The sequence below is a fragment of the Parasteatoda tepidariorum genome, chromosome 11, assembly GCF_982258835.1.
Source record: "Parasteatoda tepidariorum strain Cologne lab strain chromosome 11, Ptep-v5.0, whole genome shotgun sequence".
In the NCBI taxonomy this organism is placed as follows: Eukaryota; Metazoa; Arthropoda; class Arachnida; order Araneae; family Theridiidae; genus Parasteatoda; species Parasteatoda tepidariorum.
This window is the reverse complement of record NC_141765.1, coordinates 25611684-25637342: the sequence shown is the minus strand read 5'-3', so window position 1 is coordinate 25637342 and position 25659 is coordinate 25611684. Positions and strand designations below refer to the sequence as shown.

Here is a 25659-nt window from a genome sequence, read left to right as displayed (position 1 = left end):
TTCCGTGTACCTGTTACTGTCTGGTTCAAAATAAACATAACTGTTTTTTTGAAAAAATGTGACTGTCCTTAAGTTCATTTCCCCTACAACTACGAGTAATTTTCTAGTCAATTTGGTTTATAACGGCAACATGTTTGAATGATTCAATTGCTTTGGAACAAACAAAAAGATTTCAGAAATATATGTGAAAGAATGCATAAGAGAGTGGCATTTCAAGACCCTCCTGGGTAGCAAATGTCTTATTATGCTTCTGCTTCACTCTCAAAAACATTTTAGTTTTCATGTAAATTTAAATATATAATTTTGGATTTGGCTATATTTGATAGGACAAACTATTTGTTGAGCTTTGCACAACAGTTTTGCTAATAGTATTTGCCTAATTTTTGGTTTGCTTTCAAAAAAAAATGCATATCTTCAAAAAGTTTAGATTTAAAAAATTTTATTAATAAGTTTTGAAAATTATGATAAATTTTTTAATATTTTTTTTAGTTAAAAAAAGAGTAAAAAAATTTCAAATTACCAAAATACCAAAGTTATGTGTTAATCTTTCTGTAACAACTTCAAACAAAAAAAAATTTTATCTTACAATGAAATAAAATATCTGTCATGTATGTATATCAAGGAACTACATGAGCCAGAGGGGACTTTAGCCCCCTCACATTTAACCTTTGAATACGGGACTTCCGCTACACATTTTAAAACCTGTTATTCTGGTTCACTTGTTGTACCAGCCGTAAACAAATGTTAATAAATGAAAAGGCAAAGAAAGTTCCTTAAAAATTTCATAAATTCACATTTTTGGTAATTAAATTAATAATTACATAAGAATCTAAAATTTATAATTTTTTTTTTATCATGGTGCTTGAATTAAGTTTATTCAATCAAGAAACTAATATTGCCTTCATTTATGAATGTCATTTTTAGACACATTTATAACTCAAAGGCAAAATTTAAAGAACTATTTTAAAGATAGATAAAATAGAACTATTTAAAGATAGATAAATCCATCATTCCTTTTTAATAATTTTTTTACATGATCATTGTTCCAGTACATGTTAGGCCTTTTAAGTATATTTAATAATTATTTTAATGATTTTTAAACATTTAATCATTTATTTTGTATATAATTTGCTATTTGAAACAGATGCATTAACTCCGGAATAAATCGTGCAGTAAAATTTTGTGTGGCACATCCGATGGCGCGGACTTTCTGGTGAAAAACTAACTTTTTAGTCAAATTTTACGAGTGTGCCGTATATCCCAGGGCTGCATATCTCTGTGAAATTACAGAATATATAAACATATATATACAAATATATCACACACATATATGTATTAAATACAGCCCAGAGCTAGTAATGCCATACCGGTGAAAAAACAACACTCTTCATTTTAACATATTGGTGAAGAGAGAGAACAGAAAAATCACACAAAAAATTTTGTGTTCTATTATTTAATTTCAGGGAAAAGTTTCGCAAATGTTCCCCATAGTTTCCCAAATCGTACAAAAAAGGGAAACACTAATCATTTTAATTCCTTCATAAAATAGGTTGAGGGATTTCTTAGGTTCTCACACTTAGTTAAGAGAAAAACTTAAAATGATAAATATTGCATTCTTTAATCTATTTTCAGAAGAGTACGTAAACTATTAATTATGTGAGCAGATTTTGTTTTGAATAAAGAATTAGACAAAGAGAATTTAGACATAGAAATCCAAATCAATTTATGGTTAATCAATTAATTAATTAATAGTAGAGGAGCAAAATAATTTTCAGCCTTTTTAGCTCCCACATTTTAAATTATTAAATGTTTAATATTGGATTTCAGCCAATCATTAGGTAAATGATGAACCTGTTATGAGAGGCCTGCATAAAAAACTTTCTTTTCACACAATAAACTAAATAAAAATTTTAAGATAGAAAAATAAGTATCATTAAAAGTTAGATGCAGATTAGATTATACCACATTATTTTAGTCACACCTGATAAATTTGGCTTCAAGTGTGACATTTAAAATATTTATAAGCTTGGCTTATACCTGTTTTCATAATTTCCTAGTTTTTCTCTCTCCCAGTCAGCATCACCTCCTTCAAAACTCATCCTTGTTGTACTTCCTACAGCCTGAATATTTCCATTTAAAAAAATAATAATTATATAAATTATTATTTTAAAATAAATAATGCATCATTATAAAACACTTTCATTTTTGGGAAATTTATAAAGAAATTAAAAATACTTTTTCAAAAATATGATTAAAAAAAAACAGTACTAATATCATTAACAAACATTGATAAAAATTACAATGTCCAATAATTACCTACATTTAGCTTCTGGTTTTTGCTACATTAGCTACATTTAGACCATGAAGCATTTAGTTTCTGTTTCAGTTTTAATAAATAGGCGCTTGAAAACACAATTTGAAAAGTTAAGACCAAAGAAAACTTGCATTATTATACGATATCAGAGCATCTACCTATATTCTACTATAAATACATTTCTAGTGTAATGAAAAAAAGGTTACTGCTTTATAATTTTGAAACTTTTGAGATAAATTAAAGATTTATTAAAAGAAATTTTAACAGTTGTATAAATTATTCCATACACAATTTGAATTCTAAAACAAATCCATGTTTGAACTTTCCAAATTATTCAATGACGCTACAATCCAGAAGTAGAGAACATATATCAGATAGATGCAAGCAATCTACCAATTGACCAGTACTGTTATCAACAGTGGCAAACTAAAACATAATAATTACTTAAATGGGTTTGTTGGCAACTTTCACATATATAAAGCTAAAATACTTTTAAAATGGCAACAATAAAAAAAAATTACAGTATATCTGATTTTATACAATAAAACGCCAAATTTATACTTTTCAGAAACTCAGCTTTTCTTGAAATAATCCTAGTTGCAACACTAAATTAATAGACAAAATTCTACATTTCAGTGAAAAATTTAGTTTTAAGATACTATTGTTACAATTTTGTGGATATAAGTGGCATCGTTTCCAAAAGCAGCAGAGGTATTTATTCTAGGTATTAAGACAACTTAGCTGGTAGCGTTTATGAATTAAAACCTTGAATTTTAGTATGTGCGACGTAGCTAACTGGGCGACCTATCTAGCAGGGTTTTTTTAACTACTTAAGCTTGAAAACTCTATTTTGTTGAATTGATTCACCAATATTTCATAATTACCCTTTTTCTTTTTACTTTTACTTACATCTATTTTTATATTTTAGGATAAATAATAACCTAAAGAATTAACAATGCAGGTGAAAAACAGGAGGCAAGAATGCAGCAGTAGTGCAACAAATGCTCTCCCCTTTAACCACAGAAGGTGCTGCTGAATGTCCCTCCCGCAATCATACTTGGAATAAGTCTCTTACAAAATCAAGGAAAATGTGATTCCCTCCCACGCCCTTCTTTTCTACTGCTGCAGGTGAGAAGAAAAGAAAAGTGAAAGAGAAATATGCAAGTCATTCTCTAAAATAGGGATGAGTATGATGAAATGTTTAAAAGATCTATATTAAAAGTCAAGCTTATTCATACTTTTTGCTTAAGGTCAACTTTATTATCTTTACTCTCAGAAATTTATGTTTTAGAAAACTTAAAGATGTTCCTGCAAAATGATGCAATCTGATTAGCATGTGAACAGGGTTGAAATATTATTTAACATGTGAGATTTTTACCAGTATTTTCCATGTTTCTTACAGTCTCTGGAAAAACCTGTTTTTTCCATGGTTTTTACCATCTGTAAAAAAAAATTTCCCATTTCCCAAATGTACAAAAAATGTATGTTTGTAACAAGTAAAATATTACTACCCTTCCGCTTTTGCAACAATTTCTTTTTTTTATGTTTAACTGAGCTATGTATACTAAGTGAGCAATTTATACTATGTGAGCAATGTGTACTTATTATGTTTAAGTGAGCAATGTATACTCGAAATAAAGATAAATAAAAGAAAGACATTTTTTCATTTCTAATATCAATATAGAAAAGTGAAAAAGAAACATTATTTCATTTTGTTTTCACTTACAATCTTAACCTGAAATATTTATGCTGCAAACAAGTAGGCGGCCAGCGGCTAAATTGTCTTAATCCCTAAAAAAAATATCTCTGCTGTATTTGGAAATTCTGCTGCATACTTTAAAATAATGCACCTTTATTTTTGTTGTTCACAATCTATCATGCCGCCTATTTTCCATCTTATAGCTAACTATTGAGATTAACATTCAGTGTTATCAGTGAAGTCCAAAGCCAGTGCACTTCATTTCATTGTTTCCTCGCATCTTGCGAAAGATTTTTGTAATCAACTTGTTCAAGATTTACTGCTGGTTGAAATGTAGTGTGTGAAAGAGTATACAGTACTAAGGAAAAACAATAACATTTAGCATTAAATATGCGTATTTGCTCATAATGACTTGTTTTCTTTTTTTCACCATCAGAATAATAAAAGATCTAAAATAATAGAAGGCAAATTATATTTTTTTTTATTCTTAAATATGCAGATGTCATAATTACATTAAGCTAAACTATTTAAAAGATTAATTTTTATAAAGTAGAATAAAAATTACTTTAAATTTGGTGACAAAAAAAATAATTTAAGTTTATTAGCACTCTAAATATTAAAATATGATAGGTGCTAGCATATATTTCTCTTATAGAAAAAGGTCATTCTGAAATAAAAAGTTTATTAAATTTTTGGAATAAAATTTTAGTTCATCAGTTTTGGCAAAGTTGAAAAAAATACTTCCTTAAACAGACTATAAATTATAACTTTTACGATAGTATTCAGTTTTGTAAATTATAACTTAGTTGGTTTTCCTTCATGCTCCATTTTTCTTTTAAAAGAATATTCTGCGCTAAAGTTATCTTGATTTTCTATTTGAACTATGAGGCCTATTTTTGACAATTTTTTAACATTTATAGATTTATAATTTATCTAACGTTTGTCCAAAATAAAACATTTGTGTATTGTTGTTGTCAGTTGTCTGGTCATATAACTTCATAGTAATGTTTTTATATTAATTTCTAACTTATACATCATTGACATACCTTTTTTGTTGTGCCTCTGATTTTTCAAATCTTCATACATAAAAATTTATTTTTTATTTTAATTCATTTGAACAAATGACAATTCTGGAAAACTTTGATCTTTAAAGTGCACATACAAAGTGAAATAAGTAAAATAATTTTTTTCCTAATCTAATTTTAGAAAAATAATGTGACAAAAGATTGGTAAGATAAATTCTTCTTTTATCACTACTGTAGATTTTTTAATGATCCAACTATTCTTTTGTAAAAAAAAGAGAAAGAAAAAAATATTAATATTGGAATTTTATAAAAAAAATATTTTTTACAAAATTTCAAAATTCTGCTTATTAGAGTTTTCCGGCTATTCGGTTATTTTCTGTATATAAATGCAGCTGTATTAAAATTATAGTATACAATGATATAATACAATAATGTAATTTATAAATATGATTTTAATTAATCATTATTGGCTTATATTAAAAATCTTATACTTTGTCAGTTTTTAATAGTGAAAAGATTTGCCTCACCTGGTTATGTGAAAACAATTACAATTCAGAAGAGACCTTACCTTTCGAACCATTTTACAACCACAAACCGATCAACGTTTGGTAATTTTTGTGTGGGCTACTGAGTGGGGAGGCAGACGTGGATTTAAGACGGTTTTGATTCAATAATTTTAATGCAATTGTTTTTAAACATTTTTTCAAAACTTAAAACAAAATACAACTACATTCGAAGTATTGGTGATGTCTCTCAGATGACCTCCTTCCATAAAAGGTCAAACAAACCCGAGAGAAATACACCACAGTAAATAAAATTAAAATAATTTAATGAAATTTGGGCAGCCCGGTACCATTTGATTCACCAATCTGTCAGCAGACCGGGGTTGGGAACCACTGCCTTATATCATATCACTTGTCCAATGGCTTATCATTTACTAATATACATAAATATAAATATATATCATCTAACAACTCTTAATAATAGCTATAATATGGATATATATATTCCTATCAGTTATAAATAACATACCACTATATCTGTAAATAAATAAACATGGGTTAAAATAAATAAATAAATAAGGGATAAGGGACAACTGTGGGTAATTTTGAAAAGTTATTATGAAAATTATAGAAATGCATCATTTCTGATTTACAGTAAGATTGCATATATTTATTTATCATACATTTAAATATTATTTTTATGATTTTTAACCATTCAATCACTTATTTTACTTATAATTTTTTATTTGTAACAGATGTGGTAACTCATAAATTGCTCATGTCACAAAATTCTGAGCAGCATATCCGATGGTGCAGCCATTCCAATAAAAAACTTTTCTTTTTTAAAACTTTGCAGGAACAGCATATAATCCCAGCACAACATATCTCCGTAAAATTGCGATAATGAAAATAAATAACTTATAAAGTTGCTATCCAAATGAGAAAAAATAAAGTTGAAAAATGCTTTAAAAAAACGTATCTAATATTTTAAAAGAGTAATTGAGTTCTATTTTAAATATTTACCTTTTCAATTCGAGTAAAATTTAATTATCCAAAAAAGAACTTATAAAAAATGGTAAAACTGCACTAACCCCTCATATTTTTATTTGCTATTTTTCAAAGGTCATAGAGAGAAATTATTTCAAAAAAAAAAATTTTATAATAACATTATTAAGATAATCTTATTTAAATCCATGAAAGTAAAGTTTTAAATAACCCAAACAAAAGTTATGTCATATTAGACATGTTTTACATTCATTTTTGAAGAAAAAAAAATTCCAACAATGCTTAGAATTAAGGAAGAAGAATAAAAATCATACTTTAATGAAAGACTCTACTAGATTTCTACAAGCAGAACAAGGAGAAACAGTTTTTTGGTGAACAGACGCTTTACTTAAGCTTTCTAAACTTGATAGTGATGATATATCAGTAGCAGTGATAGAGCAATTACTGAAAATCATGATGAGTGAACACAGGCACATAATGATTTTCATCTTTACATTTATCTAAAAAGAAAAAAAAAATCACACATTATATATTTGGCTCAAGTGCAAATAGGAAAATATAGTTATATATGAACACAATCATAAATAAAAACAACAAATAGGTAATTCAAAGGTTATGTCAATAATATTAAAAGAAAAATACAAGATCCAATGAATTATTAAAACAAAAAAAAATCGGTTATTGGAAAAAAATTTAAATAACTATAACCTATTCATTTCCATGTCTAGTTCTAGATGCAGAAACAAGAGTACATAGTAAAGTAGAAATGTAGCAAAAATCTTTTAAATATTACAAAATATTAAATAGAATGAGTGGCATCGAAAAATCCTTTGACCAGGTAATGATGACGATATTGTGTACCCTACCAAAGGTAGGTACTACTTTACCTAATTCTGAAACAGAAACAATTACTGTTCTCATATGACAATAATCAAGGCAAACTTACTTATGAAAATGATGTTTTAGGCGAAACTAACTAGTTTTTGCATAAAATGGGGATAAAATTCCCAGCACTGTGACCTCAAAGAGCAAGAGTGTGGAAATAAATTATCTACATCCATGATTGAAACGTAGATAGTATCAATCTAGCAGTATGCAAACTTCTATTTAAAAATTGTCAGTGTTTTTTTGCAAATAAGTAAGGAGGACCCTTAACATTTTGGATTTAAGGCCACACATTTTAAAAAAGATCCCCTGCCATTTTAAAGTTAAAATTATTAATCCGGAGGAAAAAATTAACTAGAAAAAAATTTGTATCACATTGCAAGATTTATAATACTATTTCAAACTATCACATTAAGTTCCCACTTTTGGCATCTTCGTACAACGACAAATGAGTGGTTCTCTAAGGTTTTTCATACTGTTTGTGGCCATGTGTATTGAATCATTCTACTTGAATCATTCTTTTACTCCAAAAACACTCGGAGATCATAACTCGGATGATCCATCATCCAGTGAGCTATTTTGAATTAAAAGACTTATCAAAATTAATTAGTGTTGAATAAGACTAAAATAAAAGCTTCTTCCAATGAACTTCTATTTTATAAATAACGTCACTAATATTTTTCATTCATTAGCTCTTAAATCAGGGTAGTGTTTTCAATGACAAAATACTGATTTTTTAAAATGATATGTCAAAAGCCAGTCCAAAGGTGTCAAAAACTGCCCAAATCTGATAAAAACCTAGGGCAACAAATTTCTTATTTCCTTCAATTGTCATTGGGGATATTTTATTCGATATTAGATTTATTCGATAGTAAATCATGCCCAATACTTGCATTTTATGTTACTGTAATTATGATATCTATTATTTTCATAATATATATAATTTATAGAAAATATAGACAGAAGTATTGAAACTATTAATTGGTTTTTTTAAAAAAATATGGCGCTTTTAATACTTTAAGATCAATATTATTTGCTATACTATAACTATTTAGTTAATAATACAGTTAATAAATATGAGTAGCTAATTATTATCAATCTAAATAATGATTTTAATTATTTTATGGCACAATTTAGGCAGAATTGTTAGATTAAGTAAAATTAAAGTGGCAGTCAATAATTCTCTGATCTTAACTTATTATTTTTTTTTATTCTTTATATTTGTTATTACTTCAATTGCAGGGGAGCAGAATATATCTAATGGTGTGAACAAGGTTTTGAGGGAAATTCAGGCAGTCACAGGAAAATTTTCGGTTTAAAAAATTACCTACAAAATTTTTTATTGTAAAAAAAATTTGTCGCTTTGCAAAATTTTCCTTTATTAAAAAAATATTAAATGTCAATTTTCGCAATTATTAGATTTAATTCTTTAAGTTTATGAGTGGGACTTTTAATTTAATAAATTATTACTATTCCAATGTATTTTGATTTTTATTATTTTTAACACACAGGATCTGATCGTTTATACAAGAACTGAGTAAAATCAAATAGATTTTTTCAATTATGTAAACTTTACTTTTTAAATATATTTTTTAAAAGTTATGGTACTTAAAAAAAAAAAACATAATAATTTTTGAGAAAATTTCGATTCCAAAAAAAATTTGTGAGAAAATATTAGAAATATGAGGAAATATTAGGGTCTGTAAATTTTCTGCAAACGCCAAAACAAAACAAACTATTCTGCATAACTTTCAATCCTATGATAGGATTTTCACATTCTAGGACTCAATCTTAAAGGCTCGAGGGGGTGACCTCAAGTATGCTCATTAATAAGAGAAGGCAATATTTTAAATTACGAAATCAGACTCATAAATGTACTCTCTCTGAATAAACATACCTTGTTTTCAATGGACTCCGATTTCTGTGCCACAAAATGTAGGGGGTAGAAGCAATCTGCAATATATGACCCCAATAGTTTAGTCAGGAGAGCACTCCAAAGTTTGGATCCCTTAATGTTAATTCTACTTTTTGCGTAGTTCGATGTCTCAAACTTTTTAAGCGAATAAAACAGTTTTGCAAACATTAATAAAATTCCCCTTTATCCAAAGATATATCCAATGCAAAAAATAACTTTTATTAAATATTCATTATTATTTTATTAAAGAATGGATAAAAAAAGTTTTGAATTGTAAGGCAAATAATTTTTTGAATCATTTTAAAGAATGTAATTTTACAGAGAAATATACAAAAAGCAAAATCAACATTAAGGGGTTCAAACTTTGGAGAGCTCTCCTGATCAACTATTCAGTCCATATTTCCTGGATTGCGGCTGCCGCCAATATTTTGGGGGTCAAATATCTGAATCTGTCAAAAAATGGTATGCTAATTCAGAGAAAATACATTTTTGTGGCTGATTTTTCAACATGAAATACCGCCTGCACTTATTACTTAGCCTATTTGAGATCACTCTCTCAAGAAATTAAGTTTAAGTTCTAGAATATGAAGGGTGGTCTGGCTTGTTTTTGTTTTTTTTTTATACACTGTACATAAATTTTTCTAATAGATTGTGACTATAATATATTCCCTGATAAGTAAACTAATTACAATATATAAAAATATAAATGTATGTTTAAATGAGTTAATTTTTCCAATCAATTTAAGGATTTAATTTTTACTATCAAAATCTAGTACACTTATTAGAACAAATTTCCTAATTACACATTATTTTATTATATTACAATAGTTTTGTATGACAATATTCAAATCAGTCCTAATACATAGAAAATCTGATCATTAGATCAAAAGTTATTCAAGGCATTCCATATTATATTAAGAAATTACTTTTTCTGAAGAGAATGTTCTGCATCTACTTCATCAAAAAAAAAAAAAAAAAAAAAAAAAATAGGAATCAAGTTAAAAATTACTGTATGAAATTTTTTCATTATTTGTACTCAATCCGTACCTTTTGTATTTTATCAAAGTAAATTGATGAACAATTTATGCATTGCATAATAAATTAATTTTCTTGATGAAAAATAACTATCAGTTTAAAGAATTTTCTTAACTTATTACAATAATAAAATTGAAAATATTTTTGTCTTCAACATTCATAAATATTAAAACTAAGATTATCAATTTTAAATCCATGATTTCCTGGTTAAGCCACTGCCTCTAGGAAGTGCAACCTGAACGAAAATCAAAACTCTTGCTTCCAACAATCAATGCTACTTTGGTTTCAGAAATCAATTAAGATAGCAATTCATTAGTATTAAAACTATTATCATAAAAAACTAATTGGAACAGTAATCCTCAAGGGCAATGAAAAGTTGACAATGAATACAAAACAGGCTATTTATTTCCTAAGAAAAATATGATCCAAAATTTTCAGTGCAGGCCAAGAAAGTTTATAATCAATATAAAGAATCAAATAAAGTAAAAAATATTAAATCGATTCTAATAAAATTTATTGGGCACTTATTTTGATCAGACGATAACAATCCCCACTAAGCAATTAACCATCATTAAGCAAGGAAGCATTAGAAAACATGACCTCCACTCAAGTGTTTTTTTTTATATATATTATATAAAAATGTCATAATAGGCATTGAACTCTATTCTGATGACTATCAATATGTAACTTTGTAGCCTTGTAATTTTAAAACCAGCAAAAGAAACTTCTAGATCAAGCATTAGGACAAACTAGCCTCTGTAAAGAATTTTTTGATAGAACTAAAATGCATTTGTGAAACAGGGAGAAGAAAGTCACAAAAACCTTCCACAGACAGCAAGGGGATTCTAACCCATGATCTATTTACCACTGAGGATATTTTAAGTCAGCACTGTGGTTAGTGAGAGCTGGGGAAAGAATTCGCATCAGCCAGTCACCGCTGAGATTTAAACCTAGGACACCTAATTGGGAGGATTAATATTGAAGGTAATTAATTGTAGGCAATGATGGATATAAAATTGCTGGGCAAGCCCTGGCCTGTGACGCTAAAAAGAAGCTTTACAATGTGAATTGTGGTTGAATAATTACAAAATATATCATACCTGCGTAGATAAACTACTTTTCGCACAGGATTTTGTCGTTAAATTTATCATATTTTAGGGAGCAGAATTTTGTTCTGTTACTATATATTGCTACTTTTTTGTAACTTTGTTAACAAAATATAGGGGAATTATTTCTGGAGAGAAGGAAAGATTATCTAGCGAAAAACCAAGTCAATTTCTTCCACGTACAGTACAGTTTATGTACAATATGTTGAAAGTTTTAAAGGTTTTTCTTCTTATCCCAGAAAAAAAAGCCAAAAATAAACAATAATTTTTAAGACTTTTCACAAAATTAAAATATTAAACATTTTGTCTGGAAACCGGATTATTTGATAATTTAAAAGACAAATTATAGACTATTAACTTAAGTTTACGTCACGTCTACCGGTTCAAAGTATCAATATTTAGATTTGAGGAAGGTAGACCATTTATACGAGTTTCAATAGAAGCAAAAGTTTTAACTTATAGCTTAGCAAGTCAAAGTAATTAAGAAGCATTTTCACTGTATGCAATCGCATGGGTATCACGTACTTGCGATTCACATATGAGCGAGCGGTTCTTTTCTCACGGCGTGAGGTTGACGCATTTCCAAACACCGTGGAAATGATGGAAAACCTGATGATTCGCGATCGCAACACTCGAATACGCCATCTGGGGAGAGACCGGTTTCATGCCTTTAGCCCGTCTCCCTTCCCTCTCTTCCTCTTTTCAGTTGTATAGGAATGTACTACGATATTTTCCCCTTTCTCAATATTTTTCCTTTTTATTTAATAAAAATATTTTTTAAAATTTCCATGATACTTTTCTTTAGAACTATGTTTAATGTAGTTTTCAGTTCCATATAGTTTTTCAAGTTAAAAGATTTTAATCTATATGAAAATCAAGAGAGAAACTAACATACTTCCTTCCTCTATGACTTTCCACACGCTAATGGGGAAAGCATGTGAAGTGTTGCCATAGGAAAAGAGTTCTGCTCTACGCCACCTGCAGCCCATTTCGATCGCCAATTAAGTTTGACGAGGAAAAATATTTTCATTAATCAGATCCTCATACTCAATCTCTTTTTGATGGAAATGGGGAGTACACGAACCGCATGCTGTGGGAATGGCCATTTACTAGCTTTTTCTAAACAATAGCAAACAAAAAAAATTGTGATGGCATGTCTTAGAATCAACCTCAGGAATGTTTTCTACGCCGTCGCCAATAGCCAAATAAAGTACCGTTTCATCTCAATTTGAGACTGGACAGAAAGGCAGGTAGTTTGGATTGCAGCCGTTGTCATGGAAACTGGGTTACTCTTTAATTTAATTGGAGGGGGTAAAAAGTGGGGGGGGAAAAAGAAAGTGGCAAAAAAAGAGAGAAAGTGGCCAATATTGGCTTTAAAGAAAACAAAGCACAGTTTTTTTTTGTTTTGTTTTTAAACCAAAAATCTTATTAAAAACAAAATACAGAAAAGAATGACATTTTTTAGAGCGTTCCTAATAATAATTGATTTGAGATACTAATTATAAGCTGATTTCTTATTATGATTTTTAAAACAGATATTCTTATAAATATTATAATAATTAAACGAAACTAATTTTAAGCAAAACAAAATTATATTTAATTTTTTTTATTAAATCTAAGTAAAAAAAAAATACATAGATGCTCACAAATACTTTACTTTAGATATCTATTTTTGTGTGCAATCCTTTTTTTTTTATAGATTTATGTATATTAATTTATCCCACATTGGTGTTTAGTGGGGGAAGGAAAAGACAATACAGGCATGAAATCATTGATCATGAAAAAGATCATTATGTTTTATAATATTTACCGTTCATTTTTTTAATTATAAAAATCATATTATTTTCTGATAACTTTTTTTTTATTATGAAAGTAAGAAAGTAATTTTTTTCTGAAATATATTTGCTTCTATGAAACAAAAGAGCTTACCTAAAAAACCTCTCTATAAGAGAAGACTGCCTTTTTCTTTTCTCGAAGGAAAATCCCAAATCCGATATAAAGCTTAATTAGTAGCTACAAAAACAAACTAACAACGGATAACGAACAAAAAAAGCTAACGTTTAGTAATTAACAAAACAAAAAAACAATCCAACAAGGAATCACAAAAAAATTAACATTTATAGCAAAAAAATAACAATTAATAACTATAAAGAAAAAAGTATACTTTCTGCATATTTTAATGAAGTAATATATTTCAGAAATATATGGAATATGAAATTTAAATAGACCTTTCATATTAGATCATTAAATATAATAGATCAATTTTGCGAGCAATAGGTTTTAACTCTAATAGGAAGATAAAATACACATTTGATTTTCTGTTTATTTACAAATATTTTTCCGGTGTGTTTTAGATGTCCCTTCTCTAAAAAAGCGATGCCATTTTGCATTCGCTTGCATATTTGCATATTTTATTGTTTGAAGTACAATGATTCAGAAAAATATGGAATGTAAAAAAAAGTCATTTCATTCTTTTCTAGTTGCATAAGAAGGAATATTAAACATTTTTCTTTTTTAAATTAAGTAAGACACAATAAAGAAGGAACGTTACCAAGCTACACTGAAGAAATCTCCAGTGCAACTGATGAACGTGTTGTTCTACAGCAATCATTCGTCTCAAATAACTATGTCCCCTATAGGTCGTTATGTTCGCGAATTATAAACTATAAACATAATTTCGAAACAATAATTTTCTGTAATTTATAATGCGTTTAAAATAAAGCGAATAATAGCAATCGTCTACGTTAGAACCAAAATGATCGTTAATAAGATTTATAGGAGATCGTTAACAAAACTTAGATTGCAGAGATAGCCAAAGACTCAATCAGAAGCTAACTCAGTTACCCAAAATCTCAATGAAGACAGCAATGGAGGTAATGAGACTGAATGAACAATTTCCGTGTATTATTGACTGATAATATGTCCTTATAATTTGTCATGAACTTTTACAATGTGTCAAAATATTTGCTTGGGGAATAAATTTATTGCTTTTAAAGTAAAAGGATAATTCTTTCTTCATTACTTTTTCCTTTCTTTCTTTTTTTTGTTGTCAATGTTAAATGGAGATATATGCGAAATTTCAAAAATGCACAGTTCCAGCAGTTATACCCATTTATGGATATTAAATTCCGAGTAATTTTCTAGACTACCTAAACAAAGAGGATCCAAGAATTTGGAAGTAATGATGCAGATATGTATATAATGAGAACTGAACTCTTCTTGATGTGTTTATTGGTTTATTGAAAAACATATATTTGCTGGCTTCTTGCCTCATTTAAGGCTTTAAAACCTTTGTCAATTAGAAGGATAGAAAGAGGACAGAAAAAAACAGCATGAATATTCACCCAGGTTAACTGCGGGATTCGAACTCGCTACCTACATGCTACCCTTGATTTGTTTCAGGACGTTGGTTCAAACCGACTTAAAGATTTAAAAAAATTATAAATGGTTTAAGTTATCAATTTTAAGTGAATAAGGAAAAAAAGTGATTAAAAAATACGAATAAAGATGAGAATAAGAGTGATGTTAATATTCGCGATCGCAACGCTCGAATGCGCCATCTGGGGAGAAGACCGGTTCCATGTCTTTTCCCTCCCCTTTTCCCTCTCCTCCTTTTCTCAGTTGCATAGGAATGTACTGCGATATTTTGCCCTCTGTTAATATTTTTCATACTCAATTGTCAATGTTTTTGAAAATTTCCACAACGTTTTCTTTTAGAACTATATTCAATGCAGTTTTCAGTTCCATATAGTTTCCTAACTTAAAAGTTTTAAATCTCTATATGAAAATCAAGACTGAAACTAATGTACTTCCTTCTCTTATGTCTCTCCACACGCTAATGGTGAAAGCATGCGAAGTGTTTCCATAGGTATAGAGTTCTGCTCTACGCCACCTATAACCCATTTCGATCGCCAATATTCTCCTTGATTGTTGTTTAGGAAAATAAAAGTATTTCAAATTGAACTTCAGTAAAATTTCTATTTTTAGGTGAAACTTTTTGAGTTTTATATAAATATACATTTTACGGGTTATTATTATAAACGCTTAATAAAAAAACTCAGATCCCTTAGCTTATCAATACAAGTCATTAAGGAAAACGAAACTTGCGGCCGTTACACACTTTTCCAGAAAAAGCGCGATACAAATATATTTTACAAAACTAATCCTTCAAAATTTATTCCTGTATTTATTTATTTGAAAAAAGTTTTCAGATAATTGTGACAGTTAGTTAAAATAAATTTTGAAACAGCTATGTAATGTAGATCATAGTTCCGCACCCAAACGGTAATTACTTTTTTTAATGGAACGAGCATTCTCTTTAAGAAAAAGTTCTCTGCTTTCGAGTAAAAATTAAATGTAGGTAGGTACTTCATTTACGTCAAACTGGACCTGAAAATGGGTTATTTTATTGGCGACGGTCTGGAAAACATCCCTGAGGATGATCCGAAGTCATGCTATCACAATTTTAATCCCCTGCGGATGCAATCTGCACGCGAAGTCAAGCGATTTAAGATAGAACACTTTAATGAGACCCGATACCGTGAATCCTATATCCTAACGATGGCTGATCAAAGTAGACACACACCCGCTTACTAACCGCAGTCAGTGACGCTTAACTTCGGAGTTTTACTGGGAACCTTATCCTTACGATCAGTCTACAGTGGAACAGAAATTAAATGAATAACTGTTTAAAAAATATTCAATACTATTTTGATTCCATCGATTTAACTGCATTGTAAACTAAATCTTGCGAAAACAAACTAGGGATGTTAAAAATAAATAGTCATGTCTTTCTATGACATCATGAAATAGCACAAAACTTCTGGTAGGGTTTGTTTGTTTTTTTCAATAAGAAGGTAGTATAGTTAATCTATGGAAAGAACTCCCCTCCCCAGGGGCGGATCTACTTAAGGGCTTTTTCGGCTGCAGCCCAGGGCCCACTGAAAACAGTAGGTGATATTTTGAATTAAAAAAAATCTAATATTAAAAAAAAACTATTATAACGTTGGCAACCCTGAGATTAATCAACCCATGCATGTACGCGTCTATCTAGAGCAGGGATGGGCAAACTTTTTGGGTCGTGGGCCAAAAATCTAGAAAAAAAAGTTTGGTGGGCCGAGTAAAAACTTCTGAAATAAAATAAAGTCAATTCATCATTGAGTGCACGTCACTCTACATCAACTTTGCGTTTTTTAGTTGCCATTTTGGGATAAAAAATGTTTACAAATAACTCAAAAAGGCAGTAGCCATCTTATACATTTAATAATTTCACCATTATTTACAATGACATTGTATGTGTGCAACTTTTCCATACGCAGTAAATTATGTTAGAACTCGAGCCGGCAGAAAAATCCGTTCGTTGGAACTTAAAACGCGTAGTCAGCCTTATGTGAAGTACAATTCACCTATATTAGATTCCATATGTCTGCTCCTCGAGAAAGACAAATCCTAGTTGTAGCTAATCTACTGCTAACTATTTTAATAAATTTATGTTTTGTAGAACAAAAATAGAGAAAGTGAAAAGGTCATCAGTACTTTGCTAAAAAAGAAATCAACAAAAATAGTTTTAAACAAAGTCCACTGATCCATATTCGCCACTGATCGGCTAGTTAAAATTCTGTCCGCGGGCCGGATAAAATCTTCCGGAGGGCCACAGTTGGCCCGCGGGCCGTAGTTTCCCCATCCCTGATCTAGAGGAACGGGGAATTCCCCGTCGCTTGTTTTTGGTCAGTGTATTTTTTCGCGTCTATTACGGGGGACTTCCCACCGCGCAGCTTAAAGACCGACGTAATTTTTCCCCCGCACTTCTGTTCTCGTCGTCAAAGTGACAAACTTGTTTAGTTTACTATAAATGATAACTTAAAAGTTATAAAGACCGGACCTTTCTCTTATTTTACTTATAATTGAAAGTACATAATCAGTATAAGAAAAGATTTCCTGCTCTTAGTTGATAAGTAAAAAGAATTATAATTCATGTTTTTTTTTGTTTTTAATGTATTTTTTCAATACTAAATGAACTTTTTAATCGATTTTTAATGATAATTTGTGAATTACTGCACTCATTACAAACTATTAAAATGTGACGTGAAGAACAATATTACATCGATTATCTCGTTCCCTGTTTATTACCAGAAAATTATCAAGTTCATTGTTTATTTTCAGAAAAATATCAAAATCATATCTTACAATATGTCTGGTAGAAAATATAAAAGTGGAGCTGAGAAACGAAAATTGCAGCAAGATCGAAAAAAAGAAAGAAGGAAATGTGCAGAAATTGAAACGTTTTCCAAATTAGAACATGTTGTTGCTGTTGTTAATTTACGTCGCACTAGAGCTGCACAATGGGCTATTGGCGACGGTCTGAGAAACATCCCGGAGGATGATCCGAAGACATGCCATCACAATTTTGATCCTCTGCGGAGGGGATGGCACCCCCGCTTCGGTATTTCGACGACCTGCGTACGAAGTCGAGCACTTTCCGGTAGCACAGATTAACGAGGACCAATACCGCACAACCTCGGTCCCTACGCAGACTGATCCAAGTGGTCACCCACCCGCACACTGACAGCAGCCAGTGATGCTTGACTTCGGTGATCTGCTGGGAACCGTGTCTTATCGATCAGTCCACTGTGGGACCCAAATTAGAACATAAAAACGAGAATGAAATAGCTACAAATTTATTAACAAGTGAAAAGGAAGGGATTTTATCCAAAGACTCTATTTAAAGGGAGCAGAAAATCGCAACACCAGGAAAAAATACAAGTGATGAAAATGTGCAAAGTTTTGACTACCAACAACCCTCTGATCCCACTGAAAACTGCACTGGTGGACAAAATTAAGAGATGGAAGACATTTTCCCAAATATCTCAAAAATACTGAATATAAATAAATGAAATTTGGTATGGATATAGCTTATTCCATGATAACAAAGTAGGCAAAACAAAAATGATAGTGCCATTCACTGGCAAGACCTATTGCCAATAAATCCAATGTAGTCTGAACTTAAGGATAAAAGATGACAATAAAAGTGAGGCTTGTACAGTGTGTGTTGCCTCTAGTATGGTGTATGGTCACCCCTGACAGACAGACAGCATGCACAACGATTATGCATGCTGTTAATAAGGGAGTTAAGGAGGACTTGTGGAAGACCCTCCCATTCTTCCACCAGAGCAATTTTTAACTCCAGAATGGTTCTGGGGGGAGGTTGGCGCATCGCAATAGCTCTCCCAAGAGCATCCCAAGCATGTTCAATAGGATTCAGGTCACGGGATTTGACTGGCCAATCCATTCGTTGAATATCCTCGCTTTCCAGATACTCATCAACCACGAGAGCCCTATGTGGTCGCGCATTGTCGTCCATAAAAATGAACTCAGGACCAACTGCGCCCCTGAAAAGACGCACATAGGGCTCTAGGACCTCCTGTCTGTACCTCTGGGCAATCACGGAACCATTGTCAAACACATGGAGAGGTGTGCGGGTATCTTGCATGTGCGAAAGGATGTGCGAAAATGCTTTCCATCTCTTAATTTTGTCCACCAGTGTATATTGTTCTCTATATTGTAACTATATTATAACTATATTGGTGATCAGCAAGAGGACGGTAATACCGAGGCGGAAAGAAATGTAGAGAATATTAGTTTGAGTTCGAGAAATATGTTGACGTGGGCTTGTGGCCAGAATTGCTAAATAATGATTTCATTAATGACATCCTCTCACATGAAATGACTGACTTTCAAAATAAAGATCCGAAAAATATATATTCAGCTTCAATAAAGAAATACAAAGAACAAAACAGAACATTTTCAAATAGGTATTTCATTAAGAAAATGAAAAATGCTCAATCACTGGAAAGATCTTGGCTATGTTATTCAAACAGGGTTGGCGCTGTTTTTTGTTTGACTTGCATACTTTTTTCTTAAATCCCTTCTCAATACGCAACCGGATTTTCTGATTGGAAACACATAGGAACTTGTTTAGAAAATCATGAAAATTCTAATGAACATAAGAAATCAATGTTAGTGTTGTTGACACGAAAAGAAAATAGGTCTGTTTTAGACATGCAGCTTCAGAAGCAATTACAAAAAGAAACAGAATATTATCACAATGTCCTAAAACGGGCTATTGCTGTGGTCAAATTTTTAAGTATAAGGGGCTTACCATTTAGAGTTTCCGAGGAAGTATTTGGTTCTCCACATAATGGAAATTTTATGGGTGCTCTGGAGCTGTTGGCAGAGTTCGATCCATTCATTCGTGAACACATTGAACAACGAGAGCTGCGACCAAAACCGATAATATCGTACTCATCAAACACAGTATATGAGGAAATAATTGAGATTATGGGCCGACAGATAATTAAACAAATTATAACTCACATAAATAACGACGACACAAAGTACTATTCAATTGTGATGGATTCTACTCCAGATCTATCTCACAATGATCAACTTGCTATTGTATTACGATACTGTTTTCGGGGAAAAGTGCATGAAATATGTGTATCCTTCATTAAAATTAGTAGTCATACTGACTTACATTTATTTAATATTCTACAAGACTTTTTAGAAACAAATGGACTACTACTGGATAATTGTAGGGGACAATCTTATGACAATGCTGCTAATATTACGGGTCAGTACAATGGTGTACAAGCACTACTAAAACAAAAAAATAAATCCGCGGATTATGTGCCATGTGCTGCGCATTCCCTTAACCTAGTTGGTGAAGAATCTGTTAAGGTTGCAACCGAAATTGTGAACTTTTTTGAAGTAGTGCAAAAAATATACGTTTTATTTTCTACTTCGACCTATAGGTGGGAATTGTTAAATCGTGAAACAAAACTCAAATTTACGTTAAAAAGTTTAAGCCAGGCCAGATGGTCTTGTCACTATGATGCTGTCAAAGCTGTGAAAAATAATTATGATGACATTATGAAAATTTTCGAAAGTTTCAGCGAAAATGAGGGTGAGAAAATTGATTTCCGGAAAGAGGCACGAAATTTATTCAATAAAGTGACGAAACTCGATACTGCAATTTTGATTATTTTTTGGGAAGAAATTTTGGGGAGATTTAATTTTGTTAATAAAAAAAATACAGAGCCCTGGTTTAGATATTTGTGAAGGCAACAAGTTAATTGTGCCATTAAAAGACTTCGTACACAACATAAGGCACCAATCAGATCAGAAGCTAAAGGAATACGAAGAGAAAGCTAAAAAATTAAGTACTAGTGTGGGAATAGACATAAACAAGAGACGCATTACTCCAAAATTTTCAGATAAGTCTACAGATAAATTCTTAGTATACGGTGCAGAAAAATTTAAAAGAGAAACGCTAAACGTTGCGTTGGATAAGCTGATTATGGATTTAAATAAAAGGAGCCAAGTCTATGAGATGTATAGCAAGAAATTCAAATTTTTAATGGATTTGCAAGACAATAATATGGAAAACTTAGATCTGGAAAGTATACGTAATATTGTTGATTATTATCCAGATGACGTAGACGAGCATTTAGTAAATCAGTTAAAATCTTATTTACTTCAGTCTACGACAGAGTCTTCCCCTCTTGCAGTGAAATTTTTATGCTAATTTATGAAAAGAAACTTGTTGATGTTTTCCCAAATTGCTATGCTATCTTAAAGATATTTTTAACTTTGCCAATCACTAGCTGTAAAGCGGAGGGCTCTTTCTCCAGGATGTCTTATATAGAAAACAAATATAGGACAACAATGTCGAACCATCGACTGAATCATTTATCAGTTCTTTCCATAAATTGTGATTTAGCGAAGGACTTACAATGTGATGAGCAAATAAAGGAATTTGCAGCACAAAAATGCAGAAAGGTTGCTTTATAATTTGTATAACATAACTACACATGACCTGTCAATTTCTTTTGCAACAATGTTGTACAGTTGCTGTTTGTATACACAAATAAAAATAAATAAATAAAATTATTTTTTTGTCCTATTTTTTTCTACACTGAAGAGCCAAAAAAACTGGTATACCTGCCTAATATCGTGCAGAGAAGCCCGTATGGAAAGCCCATATCGATGATGTTTCGTAGAATGGTTCGCACGCTGTCACTTGTTGATGGCCCAGTATTGAAATCTGCTGCAATTTGTGGAAGGGTTACACGCCTGTCACGTTTAATGATTCTCGTCAATCGTCGTTGATCTCTAAAATTCAAGCTTTTCCAGCTTGAATTTTAAATTAAGCTTCAAATCAAAAGATTCAGCAAATTAATCAAGCTTAATGAGAAATTAAATTCATCTTGATTCGAACAGAATCAAGCCTGATTTTGTTCGAAAATCAAGGCAGAAAATAGCGTACTTCTCACTATGGCCATAGGTAGCAAAAGCATACTTAGCGCTATATGTAGCACATTTCGATCGACAATTGAAATTATTATTCATTCAAAATTTCTCAAATGTAGTTGTAGTTCATTTACGTCGCACTAGAGCTGCACAATGGGCTATTGGCGACGGTCTGGGAAACATCCTTGAAGATGATTCGAAGACATGCCATCACAATTTTGATCCTCTGCAGAGGGGATGGCACCCCCACTTCGGTAGCCCGACGACCTGCAAGCGAAGTCAAGCACTTTACGGTAGAACAGTTAAACGAGGACCTATACCGCACACCATCGGTCCCTATGCAGACTGATCCAAATGGTCACCCACCTGCACACTGATCGCAGCCAATGATGCTTCACTTCGGTGATCTGCTGGGAACCGTGTCTTAACTATCAGTCCACTGCGGGACTTCTCAAATGCAGAAATGATTGTTGTTGTTGTTGTTAATTTGCGTCGCACTAGAGCTGCACAATGGGCTATTGGCGACGGTCTGGGAAACATCCCGGAGGATGATCCGAAGACATGCCATCACAATTTTGATCCTCTGCGGAGGGGAAAGTAACATATCAGAAATGATTGAATATGATTTTTAAGTAAAGAAGAAAAGACGTAAACATGTTTTAGAAATTTGATAGATTGCTTCATATTGCTATTAGGATAATTAAACATGTTGCTAATTAGCGAGGTATAGCTTTCTAAAATCCTACCTACTGCTGCTGCTAGTGTCCTCTACATTGTATATTGATTAAGATCTATTTCGCTCCGATAAGTTAGCAGAGGGCAAAGCGAGACGGACGGAAACTTTCTACTTCCCAAAAATATAAACAAAAAGGAGCAGAAGATGGTTCTATGCTCTTACATAATTTTAATAAATACATTTATATCTAATGAAGTTTTCCTACAATCAATGCGTAAAACTAATTGAATATTATTAAAATACTATTTACATTACAATAATTACGGCTTTTTGTTTGTAATTGTTTTGATATTATGTTTGTAAAGTAGCACTTCAAAGCGGCAATTTAAATACGATATATTTGTCGTAATATACTTTGTTTGTAAAAAAATTTAACTTTTAATTTAAAATTTATTTACCTTTTTAACTCCGAATCAACTGTTTGTGGTTGCATAAGTATGATCTCAGAAAACTCTACGAACGATAAAGCAACATCTACAACTGCCTTATTCACATCAGAGGAATTGCTAGTCCTGGCAGAAATCGACAGGTATAAAATTATTTCAATATATAAGGAAGGAATCTTATATTTTATGAAATATCTTTCTGAAATATTTAGTAGTTCTTCATTTTAGAACTTGGGTTAATAAAATATTTTTTACTCGAGAAATGAATTATTTTATTCTTAAAATTTTTTTTTTAATAGCACTACAAATTTTTAAATTTAATTTGCGATTTGTGCTGATTTTATATTTGATTAGTAGCTTCAATTCGTAGTACAGTACAGAACCCGTTATCCGGAAATCAGAAAACCAAAAAACTGGAACGAAATTCGATAAATTTTCTCGCCATTTATCCTCATAAGATTTTACGATTTTTCTTTCTTTTTTTAATGATGTTTACCTTACCATCATTTTGTAAATAATCATTAGTGTATTACTTCATCGTTTTTTCTTATTTTAAGATTATTTCCAAAATTTATTATTTTTTTTAGTTGGGTTTAACAATAAAAAAAACGGCTTTTTGTAGCGATTCAGAAAACCGGAAAAATCAGTTATCGATGGTCCCGACCCTTCCGGATAATCGGTTCCTTACTGAATTTCTTTTTGCATATGTTATTAAATTGTATTGTTATGGAATAAGGAATAATTACGAGATGTGTCCAGTTCAATAATAGTTTATTTTTTGGATATTGCCTTGTTACATCACACTTTCAAATATACCTCTTTTAGAGATCTTTACCTGCCTGCACCAACTGAAATTGCTAAATAACACTGTCAGATTTTTGTACTTCAAATTAATGTGATGGTGATGCCTATGAGTTTGTCCCAAGTGATTTCTTTTAATGTCTTTCCAAGATTTATTTCTCAAAATTTTGGTAAATATTAAGTTTTTTCCTGAGAAAGAGAATTGATTTGTATTTTCTATGAATTCATTGTAATTTAACCTGTAAGAAGTCCCTTCATATTTTGTTTCTGCACAATAGTTTGAGAACCACTAAAAATCTTTATATGAAAAAGAAAATTTGCGTTAATTTTTTTACAATTGCATTTCTCTAAGGTAATTTTTTTTTTTTATAATTTGTATTAACAAATAATCCTTATAAATTTTTATAGTTGAGTCTTGATAATCCAAATAACCGAAATTCAAGCTCCACTTAATCCTAGCTCAGTCAGCGCTTAAGTATGACATTTCAAAAATATTTTAATAAATTTAAATATTATACTATTATAAGAAAAATGCTGTTTGTTTTCTACTTATGGCATCTAATAAGTCTTGAAAAATAGTTATTTTGCTTATAGTTTATTTTATTTTTAGTATTAAGAAATAGTTTACTTCTAGCTGTATATGAAATGTATGAACTAAGAAGCAATTTTGTTTAAAATGTGAGGGCATAAACTGTAAAAATGGGACTTAAAAGAAGTGAATACCGATATTGTAATGCATTGTAAAATTGTATCAATGAAATTTTTTGGAATTTGTGTAGTCAATGACAAAATGGTTAATAGTAGACTGGGAATTTTTCAAATGGTATTCTTAGACTACATCTGTTGTTGGAGAGAAATTTACTACAAAATCACATGCCATTATACACTAATAAGCACTTAAGACATTCTTTCAGATTTGGCATTGATTTAAATTCATTAGAACTTAATTTAAACTCCTAAGTAAATGAAACAAACTACTTTGATTCATATCTTTCTTTCTTGTTCGATCGCTATGCAGTAGACAGTTTCTGCAATTCAACTGTAACATTTGGTCACTATCAAAATAAAAAGGTTGCCGGTCGCTGAAGCTTATCTCTTTCGGCAGGTCATCTGTAGTATATTCTTTATCCACCAATGGAAAAATTCATAGACATTTTTCGCAGCTATGGGTTAGGGAAACATTTTCAACTGTAATTTTTCAATTAGTGTCCTCTCATAGAGTTTACAATCTTATCATAGATAGTGTCTGTAATCATCTAAAATATGGCTTAAACTTCATGGTATTAACAACATTATTTTTAAAAAGGTCTTTTTAAAATAAAATTGAATAGTTATTTCTATTTAGAATAATTTTGAACAATTTTGTTTACAATGATGATGAGTTTTCGTGTTTAAGATTTCTCCTTATTAGAAGTTTTAAGCCTTTATCTATATATATTTTAAATTTTTATTACGTAGGGTGACCCGGAGTAATTCACGATCACTCTGTTTCTGGTGTAAATAATGATCACCTATGTTATATTTTTAAAAAAAATTTATTTTTTTTAATTTGAGACATGGACAAGAATGCTTGTACACTTTACTAAAGTATATTGCTTTATCTAACAAAATAAGTATCTTTTAAACTGCTTTCTGTATTTTCAATTTCAATGATGGGTTTCAAAATGTGCACATTTCTGCAAAGCTGCAACCCCTCCTTCTCTTAATAATAAATATTTTGAGTTACTTTATATTTCTTTGACATAAAAATAGTGTAAGCTTTTGTTTAATTGTTTCACATCTACTGTAAACATTATAATTGATTATAGAAAACTGTATCAAATGTTGCCCTCTACAGATGGGGTAATTATTGATCACTGGGGTAATTCCTGATCACTGTCATTTCTTCTTATAAATAGTATATAAAATAGCTAATTGTCTTTTCTTAAATAACAGTTCATA

The 25659-nt window shown here is 30.6% G+C and overlaps 3 protein-coding genes across 5 annotated transcripts in view; 2 read left to right on the top strand and 1 right to left on the bottom strand.

Moving 5' to 3' along the window:
* LOC107452629 (protein disulfide isomerase CRELD1) overlaps positions 1-11895 on the bottom strand; it is a 37336-nt gene extending 25441 nt beyond the window's left edge. Inside the window, exons 1-3 of the mRNA XM_016069167.4 lie at positions 11482-11895; positions 6861-7046; positions 2038-2120 (exon numbers count right to left, since the gene is read on the bottom strand). Of these exons, the coding sequence (XP_015924653.2) occupies positions 2038-2120; positions 6861-7046; positions 11482-11532 (320 nt within the window). The 5' untranslated portion in view covers positions 11533-11895. The remainder of the gene's footprint in view (positions 1-2037; positions 2121-6860; positions 7047-11481) is intronic.
* A 7650-nt stretch (positions 11896-19545) lies between these two features.
* On the top strand, positions 19546-22495 carry LOC147801265 (zinc finger MYM-type protein 1-like). The gene is made up of 2 exons (XM_087154466.1): positions 19546-20449; positions 22491-22495. The coding sequence occupies exons 1-2, from the start codon at positions 19546-19548 to the stop codon at positions 22493-22495; spliced, it is 909 nt and encodes a 302-aa protein (XP_087010592.1).
* Positions 22496-22598: 103 nt separating this feature from the next.
* Positions 22599-25659, top strand: part of Utx (Utx histone demethylase) — a 140656-nt gene continuing 137595 nt past the window's right edge. For all 3 annotated transcript variants that reach the window (XM_016069136.4, XM_043054393.3, XM_043054385.3), the window contains exon 1: positions 22599-23060. In XM_016069136.4, the coding sequence (XP_015924622.1) occupies positions 22969-23060 (92 nt within the window). In that variant the 5' untranslated portion in view covers positions 22599-22968. The remainder of the gene's footprint in view (positions 23061-25659) is intronic.

Coding starts and splice junctions, on each gene's coding strand:
- LOC147801265 (XM_087154466.1), top strand. CDS start 19,546: ATGCAGCTTCAGAAGCAATTACAAAAAGAAACAGAATATTATCACAAT.